The sequence below is a fragment of the Staurois parvus genome, unplaced genomic scaffold (genome assembly GCF_062004578.1).
Source record: "Staurois parvus isolate SC_StPar_1 unplaced genomic scaffold, SC_StPar_1.0 ptg000147l, whole genome shotgun sequence".
NCBI lineage: Eukaryota > Metazoa > Chordata > Amphibia > Anura > Ranidae > Staurois > Staurois parvus.
In genome coordinates, this window is record NW_028317943.1 from 24,189,283 (window position 1) to 24,215,290 (window position 26,008).

The window sequence follows — 26,008 nt, forward strand, 5'->3', positions numbered from 1 at the left end:
TAAAACCTACACTTTTTTTTTTTTTTTTTATTCCCTCTTCTTTTCTTTTCATTAAAGGGCACAGTTCTATTTTTAAAATATTGACTGTATCTAGTCTCCTACTTCTGCAGATGCCACTAAAACCACCAAACAAAAAGACAGCCCAGAGGCAGCCCTTGCTGGTGGCTAAAACCCCTGTCTGCAACAATCAGCTCACTTTTTGGTGCTGCAAAGGGTATCGTTGGCCTTTGTCCTTGACTGTTGTTCTTGCTGAAAGTGGTGTCATCCTTTCACTTAAATGAGGACATTGTGCTACTGTCCCTTTGTCCCAGTCCTTCTCATCCTAAAGAAGTAGCCTTTGATATTCTGAATGTAATCAGGGCTATTGTGGTCTGTCTGAATGCTACTGCTTTTATGCATAAGACTTGACTCTCTCTTTTTGGTTATGAAAGACACCAAGATGGGGCAGACTGCTTTCTCTTCTGGTCTTCTGGATGGGGCAGACTGCTTTGTCAGACACTGGTTCAGGCCTATGCCAGTAAGGATTGGAAGTCTTCTTTTTTTGCCATTGATCACTCTCCTAGAGTATTTGTGTATGTCCTGAGTCTTGTATTATAATGCCACTGTTTCTCTAATTTTATAATGCAGGCTGTTTGGTCATCAGTTCATGTTTTCACCAAGTTGTGCAAGATTGATATTATTACCTCTTCTGATGCAAGCTTTGACTTCAAGGTTTTGCAAATGGCAGTATGATCGTCTTTTTATAGTTTTCTTTGGTTGGGCACACCCTTTATTTTGCCACTACATAGAGATGTCCCATAGGTTAAGATCTTAAAGATCCAGTGGAGTCCTGCAGTGAGTGTAATAGAGAAATAATGGATCTGTGTATTCTTTAAATTAAAGCGGTAGTAAAGCCTTCCAAGAAAAAAAAATCTGGTCTCTGCAGGTTAATGTCATAATGTGTTAATATGCATCACGTACTAGCACATTATGAAAGACTTACGTAAAATGAAGCCCTCCAGTGCCACACTGTCAGAGCTTTCATCGTCACCCAGTCTTCTTTTTTCGGGTTCATGGGCTCCAGGCATTTAAATGGCTGAGCCGCGATGACATCACTCCCTTGCATGCACACGGGAACCATGGCCGAGGCACGGCGCTCTGAAGAGACTACATACACCAGCTGCAGATACAGTGAACATCTCCTAAACAGTGCACATTTAGGAGACCTTGTACCTACAGATGAGTATTATTATTATACAGGATTTATATAGCGCCAACACAGCGCTTTACAATATAAGGGAGACAGTACAATTACAATATATTTCAGTACAGAAGGAATATGCGGGCCTGGTTTGTGGAGCTTACAATCTAAAGGATTATAAGCTTACCTGTAGGTACAAGTCAACAAGCTGAATTTACTACTAATTTAAGAATTCAATGTTTTACACATAATTATCAGAATCCACCTGACTCCAGATTCCATTGATTCTATGCTGCACTTAGACCAGGTGAGTTAGGCCTCATGCACACTGGATGTTTTTACAGCTGCTCCTAGGGGCATCTGGTCCTTTTTTTTTATGTCTCTGCCTCTAAACTCTCCTCAAAGTCGGGATCCACCCCAGAGCCAGTGCTCAGCCTCTCACTAAGCTGCTGAAAGCCTGTGCCAGCCGCATCCTCCTCCTCCACAGCCTAGTGCTCCAGGGAGTGCTGGGGGGGGCGGAGCAGACAGCGGTGTCTGACAGTCACCCCACTCTGCTCAAAGTGGCTGCGAGAACTTGATTTCTCAAACTTAGAGCCGGCGGGAAACAGATGCAACATCTATCTGATGCTGCATCCACCCAGCCAAGTATAAATGGGGGGGTAGGTGTGTGGAGTCCATACTGCTCTCTCCTGATTGGCTCACTGGCTGTGATTGACAGTAACGAGAGTCAATGGCTCCTTCAGCTGTCTTAGCCAGAGAGAACCAGGAGGGCCGAGGCGCCTGTGCACATCGCTGGATCAAGATGGGGCTAAGGGAAGTTTTTTGGGGGGGGGGGGTGCTGCACACAGGTTTTTTTTTTTTTTGTTTGTTTGGTTTTTTTTTATCTCTTTGCATAGTATGCATGAAGGTAAATAACCTTGAGCCTTCACAGCCGCTTTAGTCTGGGCTACTGTACACAGTCTGGAAGTGTGCCTGCCTTTTTACTGTAACAAAGGTAGAATGAGAAATTGAGTGGCCAGAATTACAAACCCTTTGACATAGACTGTTCAAAAGTGTCCTTAACTGCTTGCCTTATAACTTTTAGACCTCATGTACACTGAGTGTTTGCTCAGCTCCCCTGAATGCCTTTTTCTCCTGGTAAAGATGCTTAAAAAAGAACCTAACAATCCGTTTTGCACATGCATTTAGGCATGTCAAGGTTTTATGGATTCCATCGGCAAGAATACTCATTTATTCTGGCCATTTGAATGAATGAACTTTCAAATGCTAAATGTGTCTAGTGTTTATACGCATTTATAAGCATTTGGGTGCATCCAGTGGTTTGTTTTTTTTTTCTTTTTTTTTTTTTTTTTCTTTTCCCTGACCAAAAGCTCCTCTCCTGATTGTGGCGGGGATTTTTTTTTGTTAGTCTCTAAACTCTTCTCATTATTATTATAATACAGGATTTATATAGCACCAATAGTTTGCTCAGCGCTTTACATTACAATGGGAGACAGTACATGAGACAGTAACAATACAATACAGTACAGTAACAATACAATACACGAGAGGTTCGAGGGCCCTGCCTCTTGGAGCTTACAATCTAGGAGGGAGGGGATAGTGGTACAGGAGGAAAGAACTGTGGGGGATGGAGTGGTAGGAAGAGTGAAGGAGTTCAGTAATTAGCTGAGGGCGGGGTAGGCTTCCCTGAAGAGGTAGGTTTTCAGGGTGCGCCTAAAGGTGAGGAGAGTAGGTGATAGTCTGATGGATTGGGGTAGGGAGTTCCAGAGGATGGGGGAAGTCCTGGAGGCGGGCATGGGAGGAGACGACCAGGGAACTAGCGAGTAGGAGGTCTTTTGAGGAACGGAGAGTACGTTTTGGGTGGTATTTGGATACCAGATCGGTGATGTAGTTTGGGGTAGTATTATAAACAGCTTTGTACGTCCAGTGTTTGCATTTTGAATTTTATCAGTTGGGCAATCGGACACCAGTGGAGAGATTGGCAGAGGGGGGTGGCGGATACGGAGCGGTTTGTGAGATGGATGAGTCTGGCCGCAGCATTCAAGATGGACTGAAGCGGGGATAGCCTGCGGTGAGGTAAGCCGATGAGGAGGGAGTTACAGTAGTCAAGTCGTGAAATAATAAGGGAGTGAATGAGTTGCTTAGTGGTTTCCGGGGTTAGGAACGGTCGTATCTTCTCATATGCCTGTAATAGGCCTGTACATTGACAGCCTAACAGGTGCATTTTACAGGTCTGTAAAAGCGGCTTATATTTTATTTTTTAGGCCTAATGTGCATGAGGCTTTATTTATGGCACCCAAGTCCATGATCCTGTCACTGTTTGTCTGATCCTCCCCTACGAGATGGCCATTGATGATGTGACTGTGCAGTGTACAAAAACAGGAACAAATGCTATGAGCCAAGTAAGGCATTTTAGAGAAAATTATCATACATCTTTTCCCCAAAACCCCATTTCCTAGAGCTTTTTTGTGTCAGACTTTTGATTCCGCTTTGAATTAGAAGCCATAGAACATGGATGTTCAATCCTGCGGTTTAATTTCTGCTTTTAAATGCACTCGTCTATATAATCTACTGTATCCTCACTTTATTTCATTCCAGGGGTATTACTATGAATTCCAATGTACACTGCCTTTTGTTTTACTGAGTTTAAACCAAACATTTGTACAGATGTACAGCACTGGAAATTGTCTGTCAGAAGGTAGTACATTTCAGGGTTAGTTTGCACAAGTACAATTTTTGGCAAAGGTTACTTTCATCTGAATGTACGTGATCTCAGAGCTGCTGTGTTTGTTACTATTACACAACCTGCCCAGTCTGACCCTAATCCCATGCAGGGTGGAGAGAAAATGTGTGCGGGTAGAACATTTCTTGTAAAAATATCTCTGTTAAAGCGCTGATGACATACAGCTGGTTCAGATTCTTCAAAAGTATCACTACTTTTTCTGGAAATTTAATTTTCATGAAGTTTAGCGTAAACATGTCACAATCGTGGCCAATTCAAACCCGACCTATGATTTAAAGGCATAAGCAGGGGTTACCTTCAGAAATTTTTTTTTTTTTGGTCAAAGCAGTAGTAGATGCTAATATAATATGCAGATCTCACCCTTTTTCTTTAAAAGGTTGGCTTGGCCAGGACTTCCCTTTCCTACCTCTCTTGCTATTGGTCATTCAGGCTAGATGTCATATTAACCACTTCAAGTCCAGACACGTTTACACTCTTCCTGTCCAGGCCAATTTTCAGCTTTCATAGCCATCACATTTTGAATGACAATTGCGCGGTCATGCAACACTGTATCCATATGATTTTTTTTTTTAGACCGATGAAACTTTATTTTGGTGGTATTCACCACTGGGATTTTTTCTTTTTTTGCTATATAATTGAAAGTCCAAAAATTTTGAAAAAAAGTTTCTTATAAAATTTTGCAAATAAATTATCTTTCTTCATAAATCTTGGCCAAAATGTATTCAGTTATCTTTTTAGTAAACAAAAAAAAACCCCCAAATTAGTTTTTTGCTTTTATACCCATAAAGGCTGTAAAAGCAATCATTTCTCCTTCTCTCTGACTGCATTCTTGCAGCCATTGAGAAATACTGTGAGAGCTGTGATTGGTCACAGCTTGTCACATGGAACATGGCTGTTGTGAATATATTCACAGATTTCACTAGTAGTAAGCAATGATGTCAGGAAATGACATCTTGCTTACTATTCATGTGATCACTGATTAGCCAATCGATGGATCACATGATCGGGACCTCACACATAGGTCCCGTACAGCGATCGGTGTTCGTGGTGCCGCGCACTCCCAGGGAGCGCAGGCTGTAAATGCGGGTGCCTTTTTATGAGTTTATGAAGTGGTTAAAGAATATATAAACCCGGTGTTTTAATATTACTGATATATGTATGCTGTGCCATGTACTTGTATGAAAAAGTATCCTGTTCTTTTTGTATTGCCTCCTTTGTGTGAAATCCCTGGTGTTTTGGCCAGTCCCTCTGCTTTCCTTTTAAAAACTGACCACGCTACACAGGCATGCACAGCATGGTCAGTTCTCTAGCTCTGCAGGGAACCCAGTCTACTCTCCTCCAATGATCAGACTTGTCCTACTCCCCCCGCACAGCCTTTCATTGGGAAGATCAGTGTACTGCTGTTTCTCCTCTAGCTCTTCGTTTTTACCTTCAGCTGTCTGTGTCTCTGGATCTAGTCATTATTTTCTTGTGGTTTTTATTGAAGGTAACCAATATTTATAAAAAAAAATCTAAATGCTCAAATTTAATTGCCCAGATTGGGATGAGTTTATTTTAAAGTAAACTCATCACTATGTGAAAATGAAAGATCTCCCGACACCCCCATGACTCTGTCTTGCGCAGATCTAAACGTTTTATTTTAGAAAGTTGAGAGCCGGCCTGCTTCCTGAAAGACCTTTAACATGAGGTGCAGCCTTGGGGACCAATAAAGAGTTGGGGTCAAATAATCATGATAGAGGTCTAGCCAACCAAGAACTGCAGATGCAGAAATTTCTCCCCACAACAGCAATATTGAAAGGAATGTTCATGCAATATAGATTTTTCATTTCTGGTTGAATGCCTGTGGTTTGAATCTTCCTTTCTCTTCTCTTCATATTTCTTAGAATCTCCCTTTCTCTTCATATTTATTAGAATTTCTCAATGCTTATGTTCCTAGCTCAACCCCCAGAATATTTATAACAACAAGGAATGGTGTATACTGCTGAATATCTTGTAGCAATGAGCACCAAATGAAGAACCAAGCATCAACAGTAAGACTTGTGACAGCTGTGGCTTGATCTGGGAGCCCAAATACAGACGTCTCCTCAATGCTGGCTATACACTAGTGGAATTTTGTTTGAAATTTTACATTTCAAGAATGTTGGTGTGACGGAAGCGTAGGCGGGACAGAACGTACACGGAGGATGATAAACATACAAGTTTTTTTGGGGGTTTTAGACATATTTATTGTTCTGTACAAGTAAAGATGGACTTACTTGACACAGTTGTAGTAGGTTACCTTTAAAGTCCCATCATGGAGAGTTCTACATTTTTGTTAGTACTTTAAGGAATTTTAGTATAGAATAGGTAACAGCAGAGAATCAGTCGAAAACAGATGCATTGACCGACAGGAATAAAACATACAGTTGCAAGAAAAAGTATGTGAACCCCTTGGGATTCCGTGGAGTTTTGCATGAATTGGGCAAAAAACGTGCTCTGAACGTCATCTAAGTCACAACAATAGAAGAACACAGTCTGCTGAACATAATACTACACAAACATTAGATGTTGCCATGGTTTAATTGCACATAACATGTAAACATTCACAGTGCAGGGAGGAAAAAGTATGTGAGGCCCTAGCTTAATGACTTCTCCCAGAGCTAATTGGAGCCAGGAGTGAGCCAACCTTGACTCCAATCAGTGTGATGATATTGGATGTGTTGCTGACAGCGGTCCTGCCCTTAAAAAACACACACCTGTTTTGGGTTTACTACTTTCAAGAAGCACTGTCTCATGTGAACCATGCCTCGCAGAAAAGAGCTCTCAGAAGACCTACGATCAAGAATTGTTGACTTGCATGAAGCTGGAAAGGGTTACAAAAGTATCTCCAAAAGCCTTGATGTTCATGTGTCCACGGTAAGACAGACTGTTTACAAATGGAGAAAGTTTAGCACTGTTGCTACTCTCCCTAGGCGTGGTTGTCCTGTAAAAATGACTGCAAGAGCACAGCGCAGAATGCTGCATGAGGTAAAGAAGAATCCCAGAGTGTCAGCTAAAGTCCTACAGAAATCTTTGGCACATGCCAACATTTTTGTTGACACATCTACAATAAGGAAAACATTAAACAAGAATGGAGTACATGGGAGGACACCACGGAGGAAGCCATTGCTGTCCAAAAAGAATATTGCAGCACGTTTGAAGTTTGCAAAAGAGCACCTGGATGTTTCACAGCACTACTGGCAAAATATACTGTGGACAGATGAAACCAAGATTGAGTTGTTTGGGAAGAACACACAACACCATGTGTGGAGAAAAAAAGGCACAGCACACCAACATCAAAACCTCATCCCCACTGTAAAACATGGCAGAGGGAGCATCATGGTTTGGGGCTGCTTTGCTGCCTCAGGGCCTGGACAGATTGTTGTCATTGATGGGAAAATGAATTCCAAAGTTTATCAAGACATTTTGCAGGAAAACGTACGACCATCTGTCCGCCAACTGAAGCTCCGCAGAGGATGGGTGATGCAACAGGACAATGACCCAAAGCATACAAGTAATTCAACAAAACAATGGCTGCAACAGTACAGAATACGCCTTCTGGAGTGGCCCAGTTAGAGTCCTGACCTCAACCCAATTGAAATGCTCTGGCATGACCCTAAGAGAGCGATTCACACCAGACATCCCAAGAATATTGCTACACTGAAACAGTTTTGTGAAGAGGAGTGGTCCAAAATTACTCCAGATCGTTGTGCAGGTCTGATCTGCAACTACAGGAAACGTTTGGTTGAGGTTATTGCTGCCAAAGGAGGGTCAACCAGTTATTAAGTCCAAAGGTTCACATACTTTTTCCTCCCTGCACTGTGAATGTTTACATGTTATGTGCAATTAAACCATGGCAACATCTAATGTTTGTGTAGTATTATGTTCAGCAGACTGTGTTCTTCTATTGTTGTGACTTAGATGACGTTCAGAGCACATTTTATGCCCAATTCATGCAAAACTCCACGTAATCCCAAGGGGCTCACATACTTTTTCTTGCAACTGTACAAGGTATTTGATGAGTGATACAGAATATGTACTGATACAAAGACATGAGAATAAACTGCGTACACAGGTGCCAGATATATATATATATATATATATATATATATATATATATATATATATATAACAATAAGTCGCAAAAATGGTAGACATTTAGAGACCAATGACATAATAAACTCTTAGGAAAAATTGTCAGTATATCCGCATACAGAAGGCGGGGAAGATGGCAGATGGAGTCTCTCTGAATGCGGATAGATACTCCACATGCAGGGCTCTCGGCATATGAATATAGTACTGCTGGTACTGCACTCAAAGCAAAAATCACAATCAGCACAAATAGTGTAAAAACAGACTAAACAAAAGCAAAGAGAGCAACAAAGAGAAAGGAGACAAGACAAAGAAAAGGGCTCCAGGGGGACCGCAGCAGGAAAAAAAAAAAAAGTAAAATGAACTGGTTAGTAAATTTTATATCGACAAAAGGGACTAGTCGAATCTTGATGGTTGAGCTATATCAAGCCAGGGACGCCATGCCTGCAGAAATTTTGTGTGGGTGTCTAACAGCATAGCTGCCAGCTTTTAAACATACAAAGTTTTATTGAAATATGTGAGGCACTTAATCAGGGTAACAAGGGTAGCGTCCGACTACCCAAAAAGGGGGGGAGAAGAGGGAGGAGTCCAAACAGCGATAATCCGGCCCACGGTAGGGTGGTTCAGGTAGCGATAGTCCGAGCACTCAGTGGGGCAGTCCAGATAGCTATAATAATCCGGGGCACACAATAGGGCAGTTCAAGCAAGTAATAATCCGGGCATTCAATGGGGCAGTCCAGGCGATAATAATCCGGGCACACAATAGGGCAGCCCTCACAGTGGTCAGCTTTTCAGGGACAACAGCAGCCAGCGGACAGGGACCCTCACAGCGTTCAGCTTTCCAGGGACAACAGCAGCCAGGGGACAGGGACCCTCACAGCGATTAGCTTTCCAGGGACAACAGCAGCCAGGGGACAGGGACCCTCACAGCGATCAGCTTTCCAGGGACAACAGCAGCCAGGGGACAGGGACCCTCACAGCGATCAGCTTTTCAGGGACAACAGCAGCCAGGGGACAGGGATCCTCACAGCGATCAGCTTTCAGAGACGGCAGCGGACAGGCTTACAGGGACTCAGCGGGGTCTTGGCTGTGGGGTCTGGCCTCAGCTCAGACCTCACACAGCGCTTTTCCTATGGGCAAGGGGCCAACAGGTCACGGGTCTTAAGAGGGCTGTGTGTCTTGGCCGCAGCTTCAAGACTACACAGGCAACATAGGAACACAAGTCCCAGCAGTGCGCACAGCACAGCTCAATGCATCTCCTAATTAGGGCTCAGCTAGGAGTGACTGAGATCCTGACCCAAGCTCTCCCATTCATAAGGAAAAAATATGGCCCTTTCAATTGACCAAGCCCCAAACTCCTGGTCAGAACTGGTCTGGTCTGGCCTTTTTACAGCCACCAAAGACCATGCTGTCTGCGCTCCCTGCTGAGATCAATCCCACTCTCCACCCCCCACCCCCTGCGGAGCACAGGAACTCCAAATTGTAGACAAAGCAGACAAGCTGACTGTTTGGCCACAAACAGAACAACACAAAAATAAAAGAATATTTCTGCTGTCCTTCACAGTTCGATTTTCTAATCATTAGTGCGGTTAATTTTCAACCGCATGGAAGAGAAAATTCAAAGGAGCAGGAGAGCAAATTTTTTACAAGTGAATTTCTAACAGTGTATTTGATTTTCGTTCGGGAAATAACAATTCATTTAAAAAAAAAATTTAAAGGCAAACACAATTTGCAAGTGCTTTCAAATGTCATTCATCTATTCACTGAATGTTCAAAGAATTTTTGCACATATGTATACTAGTACATAGCCAGCTTAAGGCCCCTGTTTAGATGGGTATAGAGAAGTGGTCATAATGCATTTCTGATTCCTGCCAAGTGCCCCGCAATGTCTGGTACCAAAAAGCGAACCGAGATTAATGACTCACAAGTTTAACTTCCACTATTGCTGGATCTTTTGCTGACATTTAAGTTAACCCACAGGCAAATGTATTGTGTATATTCCTCCCCCCCCCCTTGTATAAGCTTCTGCAGCATGGTACAAATACAGCTTTTTTTTGGGGGAGGAGGTGAGACGCGCTCTGTGTGTGAATGGAGAAAGTCTATTCACAGGAGCGAGCCTGCTTGAGTGCCACCCTAGCAAGAGGCTTGCTGTTGGCGGTACTTGACAGGGGGAAGAAGCCAGGACTGCTGGTATGGAGCCAAAAAGAAGAGAATCTAGACTGCTCTGTGCAAAACCATTGCACAGAGCAGGTAAGTATCACATTTTTTTTAAATTGTAACCTTTAAAATCACTTTAAAGTAGGAGAGGCTGGCATAATCTGTGGTCACATGATTGCACTGCTCGGTTAGCATTGTACTGTTGAAGATTGGGTTTATTTTGTATAAAATATATTCTAATTCTCTGATATTTTGGGATAGCTTTGAGTTGTTGTTTCTGCTTTAGGGTGATGGTCACAATTTCAATTAGAAATTCAAGCTCTGTTGAAACATTTTTGATTTTCTTTCTACAGATTTTTTTTTTTTGCCAGTAAACTGGAGGGAACAGCTTTACATAATTTATTAAAAATTCAAATTTGCATTGACAATATGTTGCATGCACACACTTTCACATGTAAGGACTGCATGCCTATTGACTGTCTGTCTTGACTGAGGAGTCATGACTTTCTTGTTCTCATAGATACAGGCATTCTGAAAATGTGTACAATCAAAGCATGGCTAATTTCTGTTTTTTTTTGTTTTTTGTATTTTTTTGTGTGTGTGTGTGTGTGTGTGTGTGTGTGTGTTTTGAGGTTGCAATGCGTCATACTCCTTTAACAAGAACCATATCATTTTTGTGGAATGTTACCCCTAAAGGGAGGTTCCACTTGTCTGCCTCCTCCTACCTTTCTTTTTTTGGGGGGGCTCCGAAGAGGCTGCAGGACCATTAACAGGGTGCAGGGAGATGGCTGTGAAGCCGCAAAGAGTCACAGCAGGCTCCCCACAGTTAGCATGGTGGTGTTGGTGATCTGGAGACCAGAAAAGAACCGCTCTGAGTGAGGACAATGCTGGATCCCTGGATAGATAAGTGTCCTTTTTATTGAAAGTCGGGAGGCAGGGGCTGAATAACATCTTTAATAAACTTGTAAAAATAGTGGGAATATTCTAAATTTTAGAATTCCTCAAAGATATTTTCACAACTGTGTTTAATTATGCATGTAATGTAACCCCTGATAACCATGTAATTTGTGGTATGCTTTCACTTAGTGAGCAAGGATACAAGAGTAGAGGAGAGCATCCCTACATACTTGCGAAGCTTGTCTACTGCCACTAGGCATTATTTAGGCACAGAGACCACTGTGGTATACAGGATTGTGGACATTCATTTAATTTGAGTGGGTTTAAAGTAACAAGTCAGCTTTTTATTTTTCTTTGGCCTTGTCGGTTCACATATTCATTAATACGGCCTCACTCTTTATAATGCTGTCTTGGCTCAGTGAATTATTTGTAAGCACATAATGGTTTGAAAGATTTACCTCCTTGGTTTTCTGCTAGTCTTCATTCTTTTCTGTAGTTTAAAAGGAAAATAATTAGAAGCTTTGACTGTGACTCATTTAACAGAACAACTTAGCAGTATGTACAGTGATTCGGTTATGGCTTGGCCCAGCTTTTCATTGACTTTCGTCATTTTGTTAACATAGGCCTTTTAGCCAAAGTCATTACTGAACTTATTCTAAACTTGGCAAGTTTTACTGATCCCTTTGTGTTTGTTGGAATTTTCTTGCTGCTTCTGGTGTGCCGGCTGTCGTAGTATTCCCATGTGATGCAGTCATAGCACAACCTAGAATTACATGTCTGTTTACATTCAAAAAAAGATTGTGAAGAATTTTTCTTTCACGATGGCAGGATAACCATTTGTGTGTATTATGGGGTAGAACTTTAACTTATTGGTTTTTAGACTTTGGGCTCCATGTATAATGTGTTCTAAATAAATGTCTGCTTCCGATAGCAATAAAGCCTTTTCATATTGTAGCACTTGAAAAATTGAATCTATGTAAGAGCAATGCAGTTATTGTCCTAATTTACCTGAAGCCAAAACTTTATTTTCCTATATAGAATGGAGAAGAGCTGGCAATACTTCCTCAAAGTGTTTTTTTTTTTTTTTTCTTTCATGTCTCTATTAGGGATGCACCGATACCGGTATCCGTGCCGATACCGTGTATTTTCATGAGTACTTCTACTCGTGAAAATGCTCCTGATGCCTGAAACTGATACTTTGTGGTGCAATTTGTGTCAATAAAAAATGTATGGATGCAAATTGCACCGCAAAGAATAGCATGCAATTTGAAATCCCTACGGCTTTCTCTTCTCTGCTTGCAGCAATGCTGACCAATCAAAAACTGTCTAGCCCATGCTGTTATCCCTGCACTGGGAGGAGAGAAAGCCGTGGGGATTTCAAATCTCCAGCTTTTCCTTCTGTGACAGCATGGAAACAGTGCAGGGAGGTTTCCTGCACCACTCCTGTATGAACTCTGACAAGCCTGGGTTCACACTGGAGCAATGGGGAAACTGCATGCGATTTTGTTCAGAAATTACATTCCAGTTCAAATCGCATGCTATTTTTTTGTGGTGCAGTTTGCGTCCATTTTGTATTGATACAAATTGCACCGCAAAGTATTGGTACTTGGTATCAGTGAGTACTTGACCGAATGTATCGGTACTCCCCGATCAAAAACCGGTATCTGTGGATCCCTTGTCTCTGCATCTGTGCTGGGAGATTCAGCCTCTTTGCCCTACTGATCAGTTACTTGGACTGAAAGACTACAGTTTTGAGTTCCTGGAGCAGGAATAGGGAGAAAGTACTTCAATGGGGACTCCTGGTGTGACAACTGTCCATAAGGGAATTCCCTCACTTTGCAGAGTTATTCACTTATGTGTGAAGGAAAAGAAGTGATTAGAAATTTGCCCAATGGAACACAGATGACTAAAAAAAACTTTCTTATTGATTTATTTTTACTACATTTTGGAAAGTACCACGTACTAAGGAATTTTGTTGCTGTTCAGGCAGTAAACCATACAGTTGTCCTTGCGAAATTTGAGTGACAAATCATGGTGGGTAGCTGATAGCCCAGCATGAATAATGTTTTACTGTGACATATTAAAACATTTTTCAGTAGTCATTAGAATGGCTTGCTGTGGTCTAAAACGAGCAAAACACATTTTCAACCATTTGTCTACTCTAGCCAAAACACTTTAGGCTACATGCACACTAGCTTACAAAAACAGAGCTCTTGGCAAAAAAAAAAAAAAAGATAATTTTGAGAATTTTTTTATACTAGTGGTTTTCTTTTTTTTTTTTTTTCCCCTACCTCTAAACGCTGAGCTTAAAAAATGACTCTAGACTGCCTAATGTGCATGGGCCCGTAGGATGCCTAATGTGCATGGGCCCGTAGGATGCCTAATGTGCATGGGCCCGTAGGATGCCTAATGTGCATGGGCCCGTAGGATGCCTAATGTGCATGGGCCCGTAGGATGCCTAATGTGCATGGGCCCGTAGGATGCCTAATGTGCATGGGCCCGTAGGAGGCCTAATGTGCATGGGCCCGTAGGAGGCCTAATGTGCATGGGCCCGTAGGAGGCCTAATGTGCATGGGCCCGTAGGAGGCCTAATGTGCATGGGCCCGTAGGAGGCCTAATGTGCATGGGCCCGTAGGAGGCCTAATGTGCATGGGCCCGTAGGAGGCCTAATGTGCATGGGCCCGTAGGAGGCCTAATGTGCATGGGCCCGTAGGATAATATTTGTTGCTTCTATAGGCAAAACCTTAAACTCTCCTAGGAGCAACATTTTTTTTTTTGTTTGTTTTTTAGCCTGTGTGCATGGAGCCTTTATAAGAACTTTGTGTACTGCCCAAACGCAACAAGTCCGATCTCAAACTGTATTGGAATAACTGAAGCATGAACGTTTTTTTATCAGAGTGGTTGCAGTGGTATAATACAGAGAATAGTTTCTGCTGAAACTAAATGAGTTTTATTTATTTATTTTTTTTCAGTTGTCATTTTCAAAGTCAGTACTCATGTCAACTCTTCCTTTTGGATGGGTCAATATTAAGGGATAAACAACAGTTTAGTAGTTAAAGCCATTCAGGCAACGTGTTTCCAACAGCAAATTCTGCTGTGTATAAGAACATTAAATAACATGTTGGATATATTGGAGAACAATGGGAAACATTAGCTTCCTGCTGAGCTGTTCATTAAGCTCACAGTGTGTGTCTATTTTGTCTCCCATAAGGCAAAAGTAATTTTCATGTCTCTGTAAAGGCAAGGATTTAGTGACACCTTTTCTTTTCTGTTCTTTGTACTGGTGCTGTTTTGGGTAATATCTCTCCATTGTTCTTGTGAAATTACCTGCTATATAAAAAAAAAAATCTGCAATACTCAATCATTGCAAAAGTATTTCCAATACCAGAAGGATTTTCAGGCCATTCTTCATATAGCTTTCAGATCTTTTTCCCAGTGGGTTAGGGGGCTGACATGTAGGCAGTGCTGGGTATTTGGCATGTACCACCAAGCACCGCTTGAAAGCTGCATAACATGCTTGCTTTGACTTGTCACAATACAAAGCAAATTTAACCCTTCAGGTAGTTGTTTGGGTGTACCAAGCCACCTGTAGTATGGAGCCAGCCATAGATGGAGCGATTTTTCTTTCCCACGACTGCGGTTTGCAGGAAAGAAAATCACTTGATTTCCCGTTCAACACAGCCAGGGTTGATGGGGAATTCCTCCCGTCGAGCTATTGTGCTCTCCTGGTTGGGGGGGGGCAGTCCCCACTAGGAAAACAGTGATTTCTGCTTGCAGCTGTAATAGCCTCTTCCAATAAGTGCATTTAAAATCTGACAGGCTGGTTGTACCCAAGTTGATTGATAAACTTGGGTACATTCATCCTGCTAATACATGGTTCCAATCTCGGCTGAACCGACTGAGATTCAAACAGTCTATGGCCAGATTTGCTTTTAGTTTGTGATGTGTAAACTAATGGAGGTTTAAATTGTACCAATGGTCAAGATTTACAATCCTATCCATATACTGGAATTTTTATTTATTTATTTATTACTAGTAATGGTGGCGATCAGCAACCTATTGCGGGACTGCGGCGGGCATATTGACATGGGGGGAACTAACTGCCACCAACATCCCCAGTGACATTAATACAGTGATCAGTGCTAATAAAAAGAATTGTCACTGTACTAATGACACTGGGCAGGAAGGGGTTAAAAACTAGGCGCACCTCCTACCCGGAAATGCAAATCACGTGTGTGTATGTATATATATATATATGTGTGTGTGTGTGTGTGTGTGTATATATATGTCTATATGTATATATATATGTGTGTGTGTGTGTATATATATATATATATATATATATATATATATATATATATATATATATATATATATATATATATATATATAGCGATTTTGTGAGTGCATCCCTGCCGTCCTGTAGCAGTGCTTCTACTACAGGGCAGTCTGAAAGCGGCTAAAGTATTACTAAACCCAGGATCCTGCATTCACTCTATCTGGTCTCCGACAGTACACAGAACATGGAAATACAATTATATTAGTAAATTTAAACTGCCAAATACCTTTTCTCATCAGCAGTTAGAACAGTCTTGTGACTTCTAGCAGTGTTCAGCAGATCACTAGTTAAAGCTTGTAGGAGGAACTTTCTTTCTGCTCTAGGAGGATGCAGAACCCCTGACCTCTGTCTGGACAGTGCTGATTGGCCCTGTGCTGTTCACATGCACTCTCCCAAGAAAAAAAAATCTCTCTTTAGCAATACACACCAAACTGAGCATGTGCAGAGTGTCTCCACATGATATGTTTTATCAGGTGACACAGGAAGAAGGGGAGGATCAGAGAAGTCAGGATCAAACAGCCTTTTTATACAATGCAGAGGATTAAACCCTTAGGTTCCACAGTATATCAAGCATATTTAACTGCATATACAGACTGATTTTATTGTTGAGGATTTAGTAACACTTTAACCACTTTATAAACGCGCTATAGCTGAATGACGGCTACAGTGCGGTTATCCAGTTCTGGGAGGGTGTCATATAACGCCTTCCCAGAACGCACACGCACCCGGCACTGTCTGTGATCTCTGTGTCCTATGAACACAGCTGATCGCATAACAAGGTAAAAGACCAATCACAGCGGCCTTTTAACACGTCTTCAGCTGTGTCCAATGACACAGCTGATCACAAAGTAAATACAGTTGTCGGTTATCGGCTGCACTTTTCCTGACGCTGTGATAGTAAAGTACTGCTGATAACCAGCAAGTGTCACAGAGGACATCTTCACTGATAATCATGTCACTGATAATCAGGTCACTGATTATCAGTGCAGCTCCAAACGTTCCCAGCCGTGCCACCCATCAGTGTATAGCAGTGCCACCTATGAGTAGAACCCATCAGTGCCACCCGTCAGTGCTGCCTATCAGTGCAGCCTCATCAACACACATTAGTGAAGGAGAAAATTTACATGTTTGCAACATTTTGGAGATTTTTTTGTTCTGTTTTTTGTTTACAGTGCAAAAAATAAAAATCTCAGTGGCGATTAAGTACCACGAAAAGAAAGCTCTATTTGTGTGAAAAGAATAATACAAATTTCATATGGGTACAGTGTTGCATGACTGCGCAATTCTCATTCAAAATGCAACGGCATTAAGGTGAAAATTGGCCTGAGCAGGAAGCAGGTAAAAGTGCCCAGTCTGCAAGTGGTTAAGCGTCAGCTCTGACAAGCCTATGCCATGGGGAACATGGAGCTTTCAGAAACTAGGACCTGGGATAATAATTCAACGTGTTCTTAATAAATAGAAATTTTGAGCTCTAATTCTTTTCTTTTTTTAAACCTGTGTTTAATCTGGGAGCAGCCAAGAGACATTGAAGCATGTGATTCTTATGAGAAGTATCTGCTGAGCCTGAAGCTTTTCTAGAACACACTTGTTCTAGATAGACATCTGAGCATCCATGCTGCTGTTGAACTGCTTATTTAGGAATACAAGCAGTATGTAAAAACTACCACATGCCATGTATCTTGTGCCAACTGGCAGGTTAAGTCGTGGAAGGCAGAATTTGAAAGAATGTTGTTTTTTTTTTCCCAAGCCACCACTGCTAGCTGATGTGGTAATTTCATACCACCTTTATTTCAGATGAATGAGACTTGCTCCTTCTCGGACCAGATGAAAAAATACACGAGCTCTATTAGTTTATTAATAGGTGTCTGCTTGTGTGCAGATGCTGTTTGCTTAAGATCTAGTGTGCTGAGCTGTAATATAAGATTCTCAAGGTCATAAGTAGTTGGCACCACTGTGTAGTAAGGTCATCTATTTGGGTTGCCAGCTTCAAGTTCAAATCTTTTAGTTCTTCTTTTTAACTAATGGTATTTATTTTCTGAAGGCCTCCATTACTAACAGAGATGTAAAGGCCTGCAGTATCCGCTACACTGAATGATACTTTCCATCAAACAATTTAAACCATTATTGTATAGATGTTTGTTAACCACTTGCCTACCGGGCACTTATACCCCCTTCTTTACCAGGCCAATTTTCAGCTTTCAGCGCTGTCGTACTTTGACAATTGCGCGGTCATGCAAGATTGTACCCATAAGAAATTTTTATAATTTTTTTTTAATTTTTAACTTTATGTGCTATAAACAAAAAAGTGCAAAAAATTTGAAAAAAAATTTTTTTTTCTTTTTCTATTATACAATTTTTCAAACAGGTAATTTTTCTCCTTCACTGATGTGCGTTGATGAGGTGGCACTGATGGGCACTGATAGGCAGCACTAATGAGGTGGCACGGATAGGTGGTACTGATAGGCAGCACTGATAGGTGGCATTGATTGGCATCACTGCTGGGCATTGACTGGCGCAACTGGGCACTGACTGGCACAACCACTGGGCACGGACTGGTGGCACTGACTGGCAGCACTGCATTGATGGGCACAGGTGGGTGGCACTTCTGGGCACAGGTGGGTGGCACTTCTGGGCACAGGTGGGTGGAACTGGTGGGTGGAACTGCTGGGCACCGATCGTCAGGGCACTGATCATCAGTGCCCCGATGATCAGTGCCGATCCCTGCTCTGACAACTGCCGGTTCTCGGCATTACTTTTCTCGCGCTCTGATAGCATGAGGAAAGTGCAGCCAAGAACTGGCAATTGCATTTCCCGGTGATCAGCGTGTCATTGGACACGGCTGTTCACATGGTAAAAGGCCGCTGTGATTGGTCTTTTACCACATCACGTGATCAGCTGTGTCTGTAGGACACGGCGATCACAGAGCTTGCCGGGTGCGCGCCCCCAGGGGAGCGCAGGAGAGCACATTCTGGGAGGACGTCATATGACGCCCTCCCAGAACTGGCCGGCTGCAGTGTAACTGTCATTCGGGTATCTGCGGTTGGCAAGTAGTTAAAGCCTCGCTCTATGATGGTTTTCAACTGTTGCTGGCGGCACTAATCGATCGGGAAAAGCCCAACAACCTGAATGTACAGAACCAACCAACCTGCCTGTACATGGATCGAAATTTGTCCATTTGCTGTTGAACCAGCTGAATTTTGATCCATGTATGGCTGACTTTAGTGTTGTCAGCCCTCCCTGGATTTTCTGTTAACCACTTCCCATGTGCCGTACATTTATGAACATCTTCGGATTGGAAGGGTGATTTCTCAGTTATCTCTGAAGCTACAGCAATTTTTGAGGTATAATTTTGTTGGGCCAGCGATTTTCTTACAAAGTAAAAGTAATCCGAGCAGCTAACGAGCCACTGGATTACTTTTACAGGTGAAGGAAGCGGGTCCCTCTCGACGCCATTGCCTTTACTGGGCTCTCCTATGCTATCGGAGAGCCTGGCAAGGGTGCAACAGGCGGCATCTAGCTCAACGCACAGCGAGAGGAACTGATGATGTTCCTCCCGCTGTGTGACATCAGAAACTGGAAACGATGAGGATTTCTTCACTTCCTGTTTCAGTTCTTTGTTTATCTGGCTATTACCTGCCAGGAAAAGAGCCAATCAGACCAATCTGAGAGAGAGTGGACCTGTCACGGCCCATGCTATTACATAGGTTGTTGTTTATCCCTTGTAATAGCAATAAAGTTGATAAAAAAAAAAGTTAGTTACAGTGTTAAAGAAATAAATAAAATGAAAACCATTTTAAAAGGGCCCCTTTTCCCCCGTGCTAAAATGCGAACGTGCACGAAGTCCCGCACGCATATGTAATCGGCGGTCGCGCTACACGTGAGGTATCGCCACGAATGTCAAACACATGGTAGTCTTGGCCATTGATTCCTGACTTTTGGACCAACATTATCTGGGTCTATGAAATGATGAAGGACATGCATACATTCTCCCAGGCACTGTATAGACATCCAAAAAGGGTCTATATCACTTCTTTTTATTTGCTGCTAGGAATATGATTCCGAGACACTGGAAAACAACTCGGGCACCTACTGTCACCTTATGGTACACATGTATATTTACTTGCCCCCGACTTCTAGAAGAATTGACAGCTCAACATCATGATCGATATTCCACATATGTAACAACCAGGACTACTTGGTTTGTTTTTTCAGTGTCCAAGTTTTAACAAATGCCCTGAATGCAACCCTTTATATTTATACTTGGCTATTTTCCTCCCCATCCTGGCACACAATGCCCTTACCTCTCTGCACCCTCTTCAAAATTTGTTTTGCTGTTTATCAGTCTTTTTTTTGTTTTTTGTTATAATGAATATAATTTCCTGAATGAAAATCACATATAGATATAGTTGGTCATTTAAGTTGAAGAAAAATTTTCCATCTTTTCTCCTCAAATTTTCTTGTCCTTGTGCTCAAAAACGAACATTGATTTGACCCCACTAAGGTTCCTTTCACATGGGCGTTCACGTCAGTTTTTCATCAGTTCACATCAGTTTTTCAGCAGTTTACATCCATTTTTTTTGTCCATTCTGTTTTTTTATCGGGAGAAAAATAGGGGTTTCTTCCATTCAAAAAACAAATGGATGTTGACTGATGTGGACATTAACGGATGTAAACAGATTATCATCCGTTTACATGCGTTAGTCCATAGAAATACACGAGTGTCCTGTATGTCAGTTTATGAATGAAAACCGAACACCCGTGTGAAAAACAATTAGGAAATCCATAAATGTACAAACATTCTTAAACAAAAAATTTGAAGAAAAGTCTTCTTATATCCAGCTTTAGTCGTGATGATGTTTTCCTGACTACATAACTGCATTGTGACTCTTATGGTTTTGGATTAGACAAAGGAAACTGCATGATACCAGTAATCATTTTACTTGTCTATAAGTATGGCATTCTGACTACCGCTGTAAAGGAGGCATTTTCCTCACTGACCACCAATGAATTGGTTTTAGCAAGGGTTCCCTGAGACCTGAAAATCGTTTCAAGGGTTCCTCTATGTTGAAAAGGTTGAGAGGCTTTTATAAGATATTGTTTGAAAATTGTTAAAACAAGCAGTGTACTTACTTTATCACAGCTGGGAGGTACTTGGCAAAGATTGGCTGGTTTCAGGTCCAGTTGCCATTTTTTTTTCTTTTGTAGAGTGGATCAAAGCATCTGGTTGAAATGGTAGCAGTATGAACATTCCATAGCAGTATAAACATTGTAATCATGCTTCTGCTATACAATAAACCTAAAGTGATCGTAATGGTTTAAATTTTTTATAATTATTATAAACATGTCATACTTCTATGCAGTGGTTTTGCACACAGCTGCCCCAAACCACCTTTGCTAGGGTCCCCTGTTGGTGCTCTTGGCTCCTCCTCTTTTCCAATTTGCCACCATAGGAAGCCACTTCCTATGGTGGCACATTTGCTGGCCTACAGCTTGGCTCAGCCCTGCCCCTGCTCCCTGTTCATTGGCTTTGATTGACAGTAGCAGGAGCCAATGGCTCCCACTGCTGCCAAATCTCCTGTGAGAAGAGAGAGAAGGTAGAAGAGCTCCTGCAGTTGGGTACAGCACTGGAGCAGAGCAGTAATTGAAAGTTTTTTGTTTTTTTTAAATACAGAAAATGCATTAAGGTAAAAAAAACATTTTTTTCCTTTATGACCACTTTAATATTGGTCATTTAGCTTTTTTCTTTTTTTTCTTTTTTTTTTTTAAAAACATTTTAATATTGTTTTATTCCTACTACTAGCACTCCTTTTATTTCTTCAGTGGATTGATCTTAGTTGATTTTTTTTAAACTTCATTTTTGTTTGTTTCCCTTTGCAGAGATTAGGGCTCAGCTGGTGGAACAGCAGAAATGCTTGGAGCAACAGACAGAGATGAGAGTTCAGCTTCTCCAGGACCTACAGGACTTCTTCCGCAAGAAAGCAGAAATTGAGACTGAGTATTCTCGTAATCTGGAAAAACTTGCCGAGAGATTTATGGCTAAGACCAGGAGCACAAAGGATCATCAACAGTACAAGTAAGAGCTCTTTATGTGTTTTCTCTATTTCCTCCATCTGTATTTGAACATGCAGCTTCTGGTATCGAACTAGTCTTGATACCCTGTCTTCATAGCAGTAAAGACACCATGCTTTTGTATTTGCAGTGCTATATGTGATTGGTGCTATGAACTGTAGCTAAAAATAAAAAAGGGCTATAGTCATAAATGTCACATTGTATTATGTGGCAGTACCCTTTAAACATTGGTGTATTTTATACAGTAGCTCATATGCATTGTGGGTAGTGTTTTCTTTGATTATGCTTCCTTGTAATATTATACTTCAGTAGTTGTATGCTGATTTTGTTACAAAGCATAAGACATTATAACTGCTCCAGTTTATTATATGAGGTATTCTATAGGTGACAAAAGAGGGGGATGCTGTTCACTGGGTGTCATAATACTGGATAATTCTACTGTACTTTCATATAAATATTCTAAAATCTCTGTATGCCTTTTGTTACACTATAAAGACAAAAAAACTGCAGAAATACTTTTACTTTACAAGAAATTTTAAGTCGGCTAACTTTAGTTCTCAATTTGCTGATTTATTGAAACCCATTTCAGTCTATAAGTGCTGTGTTACTATAAAAGAGACTCCTGTTTTATAACGCATACTGTTATTCAGCTGGACCAGAGAAGTATCTCTTCTGCCTTCATTTCTAAGTAGCAGTAGGATCTCCCTGATTATCAGATTCAATTTTTTATACTGGCCATAAATTAACATCGATATGCATAGCTCTTCTTGAAGGGCATTGAGTGGACATATCAAGGCTGCTACTTACTGAGCAAATTGGTGTCTGGAGTGTAATATCTTATATTGCCTTAGTCTTTTTTTTTTTTTTTAACTATGAATGTATATCAAAAAGCAAATCCCCCACACACTTTAAAAATTAATTCTGTTTAGTAGTGACAGTTTACAAAGAGATAATTATAGATAATTGCAGGCTTTTTATTCTTTGCATGCCCTATTATCTATCACCTCCAATCTTGTCCTGGCGACCATTTCCACTAAGGGTAGATGGAACCGTCTCCCTGGAACGCTGCCTGGAACTCTGGATCTGCCTCCCTGGAACATGTGACTTCTCAGGTTTCAGATGTGAGGTCAGGGTTACATAATCAGTGCCTCAACTAAGTGGAAAAACAGTAAATGTAAGTCATAGCAGAATATGTTTAGCTAATGAATGTAGGATGATTTCATATCAGCATGCAGAGCTGCATGCAATTTTTCTTTTTTTAGTAAAAAAGGGAAGGTCCATTTTGCAATTCCCTGCTCATTTAAAAGGCATCAAAAAAGCACAAGTGTGTAGAACCCGCAAACTGCCACCTGCCTTATCAATGAAGACTAAATAAGAAAACTTTTTCTGGGAAATTCCTTATGTGGATCTTTACTTGGGCTTGTAAGCCTACTTCTCTACGCTAGGATCTCTTCTTCTTTATTATTTTTGTTTGGTTCTTCTGGCGTACAATATTGTGACAATGTGTAAATAATTATATATATATCTTGCAATACCCTATACCACTTATTGTGCTGCTTAAGGTACTCTGGTAAGTCCGGTGTCTCACAGCAATATAAGGGTGCAGGCTGTCTTTTGCTTAATCCAGAAAGCAGTGAAGTATGAGGAGATGAGAGATGTCGCACAGCACTAGCTCAACAGGTGAAAAGAAATGTGAATAGCCTCAGTCATGGCTAAGGCCGTTTACATTTCTGTTCCCCTGTTGAGCTAGTGCTGTGCGACATCTCTTATCCCCTTATATTTAGTGGCTTAGTATAGTATGCACGATCTGTATGGAGTTTTCATGCTCTCCCTTTGCTTGCGTGTGTTTCCTCTGGGTACTTCAGCTTCCTTCCACAGTCCAAAAAAACTTGCTGGTAGGTTAATTGGCTCCACTGTAAATTGTCCCTAGTATATGTATGAATGTGAGCTTGGGACCTTAGACTGTGTGCGCTATGAGGGCAGGGACTGATGTGCATATAGAGTATGCTAATTGTTGACAATAATTATAAGCTGACTATTATTACTTATGTTGGAAAAAGAATGTGTGGACAGTACGAGGAAAATGTCACTTCTCCTCTGCTGCCCATTGAAATGGCAGTTAGTAATGCTGCGGTTGATATGATGGTGTCATCCATTTAGGGTAATTTGCAGGAGGTAACGGTGTTACCTACTATGTAATAGCACAGATTTCATCTTGCATTTTCTTCAGTGTGAGCTGCGCCTAAGGTTTGGCATTGTTTGAAAATGACAGAGCATAAGCTGCAGTTCCCATTTTGATTCTAATTAGTATGTGGTGTACAAGGGGTTGATTATTTAAGCCAGTGTCACAGAAAAGAAATACAGAAACACAACAGCTGTGCATGTTGTTAAGGAACATGTAGTGTTTGCAGATGCAGGTTATCTAACTAGATTAAGGCTAGTTTTGAATAAAGGTATGTCTCCATTATGTTCTGTGCTTAAGCCCTGGTTCACACTAATACGATGCAGCACATCGCATGTGATTTGCACAGGAACTGCACCACAGTCCTGTGCAGATCACATGCGATGTCAATGGGATGCGATTTAAGCCATACATTTTGTATGGCTCAAATCACATCATATCCGCACCAAAAAAGGCGCAGGACCCTTTTTTTTTTTCCCCACACCTGATTCACATCGCATCGCAATTCTGGTAATCTCACTGCTTTTTGCGATCTGTTTTGGGGTGTTAATTTAAAATTGACACCCGCACCAGATCGCATGGATGCCATGGGATTGCAATGTGGTGCGGGAAACGCACAGGATTCACTGTGTTTCCCACACCACAGTGTGAACCAGGGCGAAGACTGTTACTTTTTTTTATTTTGGATAAAGCAAGGAAGGCTTATAACCCTTCCCTGTTTTTATTTTGCCATCTATGTCCCATTGCAGAGATTTCCCTTCACTTCCTGTCCCATAGACAAACAGGAAGTGGGAGGAAATCCCTGCAAATTGAAAATTAATTCCTTGGGGCCTCACAGGTCACCAGAACTAGTGTCCCCATTGGAAGATTTCCCCTCTTACTTTTCTGGGGACAACCCAAATTTTGGGATTTTCTTTTACTTTCACTTTCATTGATAATGGTAAACAGGACAAATAGGGTGTATCTCCCTATTGGGGGCACAGACAGCAATAAAATGTGACAGGGGTTCTATTCCCTCTCCTCTATCTAAAACTAAAAATAAAGTTCTGCCGTTAGTTATACTTTAACCACTTGCCCTCCTGACCAGGCCTTTTTTTGCTTTACGGCGCTGCATTACTTTAACTGATAATTGCGCAGTCATGCAACACTGCACCCAAAAGAAATTTGTCCTTTTTTTTCCCCCCCACAAATGGTGCTTTCTTTTGGTGGTATTTGATTGTCTGTGCGGTTTTTATTTTTTGGGCTATAAACAAAAAAAAAGACCCAACAATTTTGAGAAAAAGAAACTATTTTTGTACTTTTTGCTATTGAACATTTCCATTAAAAGAATTAAATCTAATTTCGTCATAAATTTAGGATAAAATGTATTCTGCTAAATGTCTTTGCTAAAAAAAAAACCCCAATGCGTGTAAATTAGTTGGTTTACATGAAAGTTATGGTGGTATATATACTGGAATTTATTTTTCTTTTATACTAGTAATGGTGGCAATCAGAGACTTTTAGCGGAACTGCGGTGGGCATTCTGACACTGGGGGGGAACTGACTTGGTGTCACTGACCTCTCCCCAGTGACACCAATGCAGTGATCAGTGCTAATAAAAAGCACGGACACTGTACTAATGGCACTGGGCAGGAAGGGGTTAACATCTGGGGCGATTAAAGGGTTAACTGTGTGCTGTGTGTGTCTTTCACTGTGTCAGCACATTGCTTTGTTTTGCTCTGCTATGCAGAGTAATACAAAGCAATGTGCAGGAGCTGACAGGGAAGAGATTTGTATTGTTTACACACAGGGCTCTCCCTGGTCTGTGATCAGTATTTCTGCTACAGGGCGGCAGGAAAGTGGTTAAGCTGCAGCTCTGATAATGGTGTAAGGTCCTGTTGATTCATAAATTAGACCGATCTTACAGCTGTTTGATATGTACAGGTTTCCAAATCCGAGCAGATATCGTTATGCGTGAGACGACATATTATTCTGAATGACTCTAGGGTGCAGGGATAATGCGATCTGTACTACCTATTCGAATTGCTGAAGCTTTGTGCTTGTCAACATGTTGTCAGTGGCCAGCTGTTGACCGAAGTATGTCTTGCGTTTGTAAATAGTGTACATCCTTGGAGAAACAGCTGAAGTGAAATGCCATGCTTGAATAGTTCCGATTCCTGCCTAATACTTTTCTGAAAAGATGTGATGGAGACCTTTTCATGACACTGCTGTGCTGTATTCCTTTCATAGGTAGATTTGGTTACAAAAAAAATTTCTTCAAATCAAGGTCCTTTGTCCTGTTTGCTATATGAAAACCACATTTTTTTTTTTTTGTCTCAACTCTATTGATTT

General features: G+C 41.3%; 1 protein-coding gene across 7 annotated transcripts in view; it reads left to right on the forward strand.

Annotated features, from left to right (window-relative positions):
* SRGAP1 (SLIT-ROBO Rho GTPase activating protein 1) overlaps nucleotides 1–26,008 on the forward strand; it is a 228,654-nt gene that overhangs the window by 71,716 nt on the left and 130,930 nt on the right. For all 7 annotated transcript variants that reach the window (XM_089674139.1, XM_089674140.1, XM_089674141.1 and 4 more), the window contains exon 2: nucleotides 21,304–21,499. In XM_089674139.1, the coding sequence (XP_089530265.1) occupies nucleotides 21,304–21,499 (196 nt within the window). The remainder of the gene's footprint in view (nucleotides 1–21,303; nucleotides 21,500–26,008) is intronic.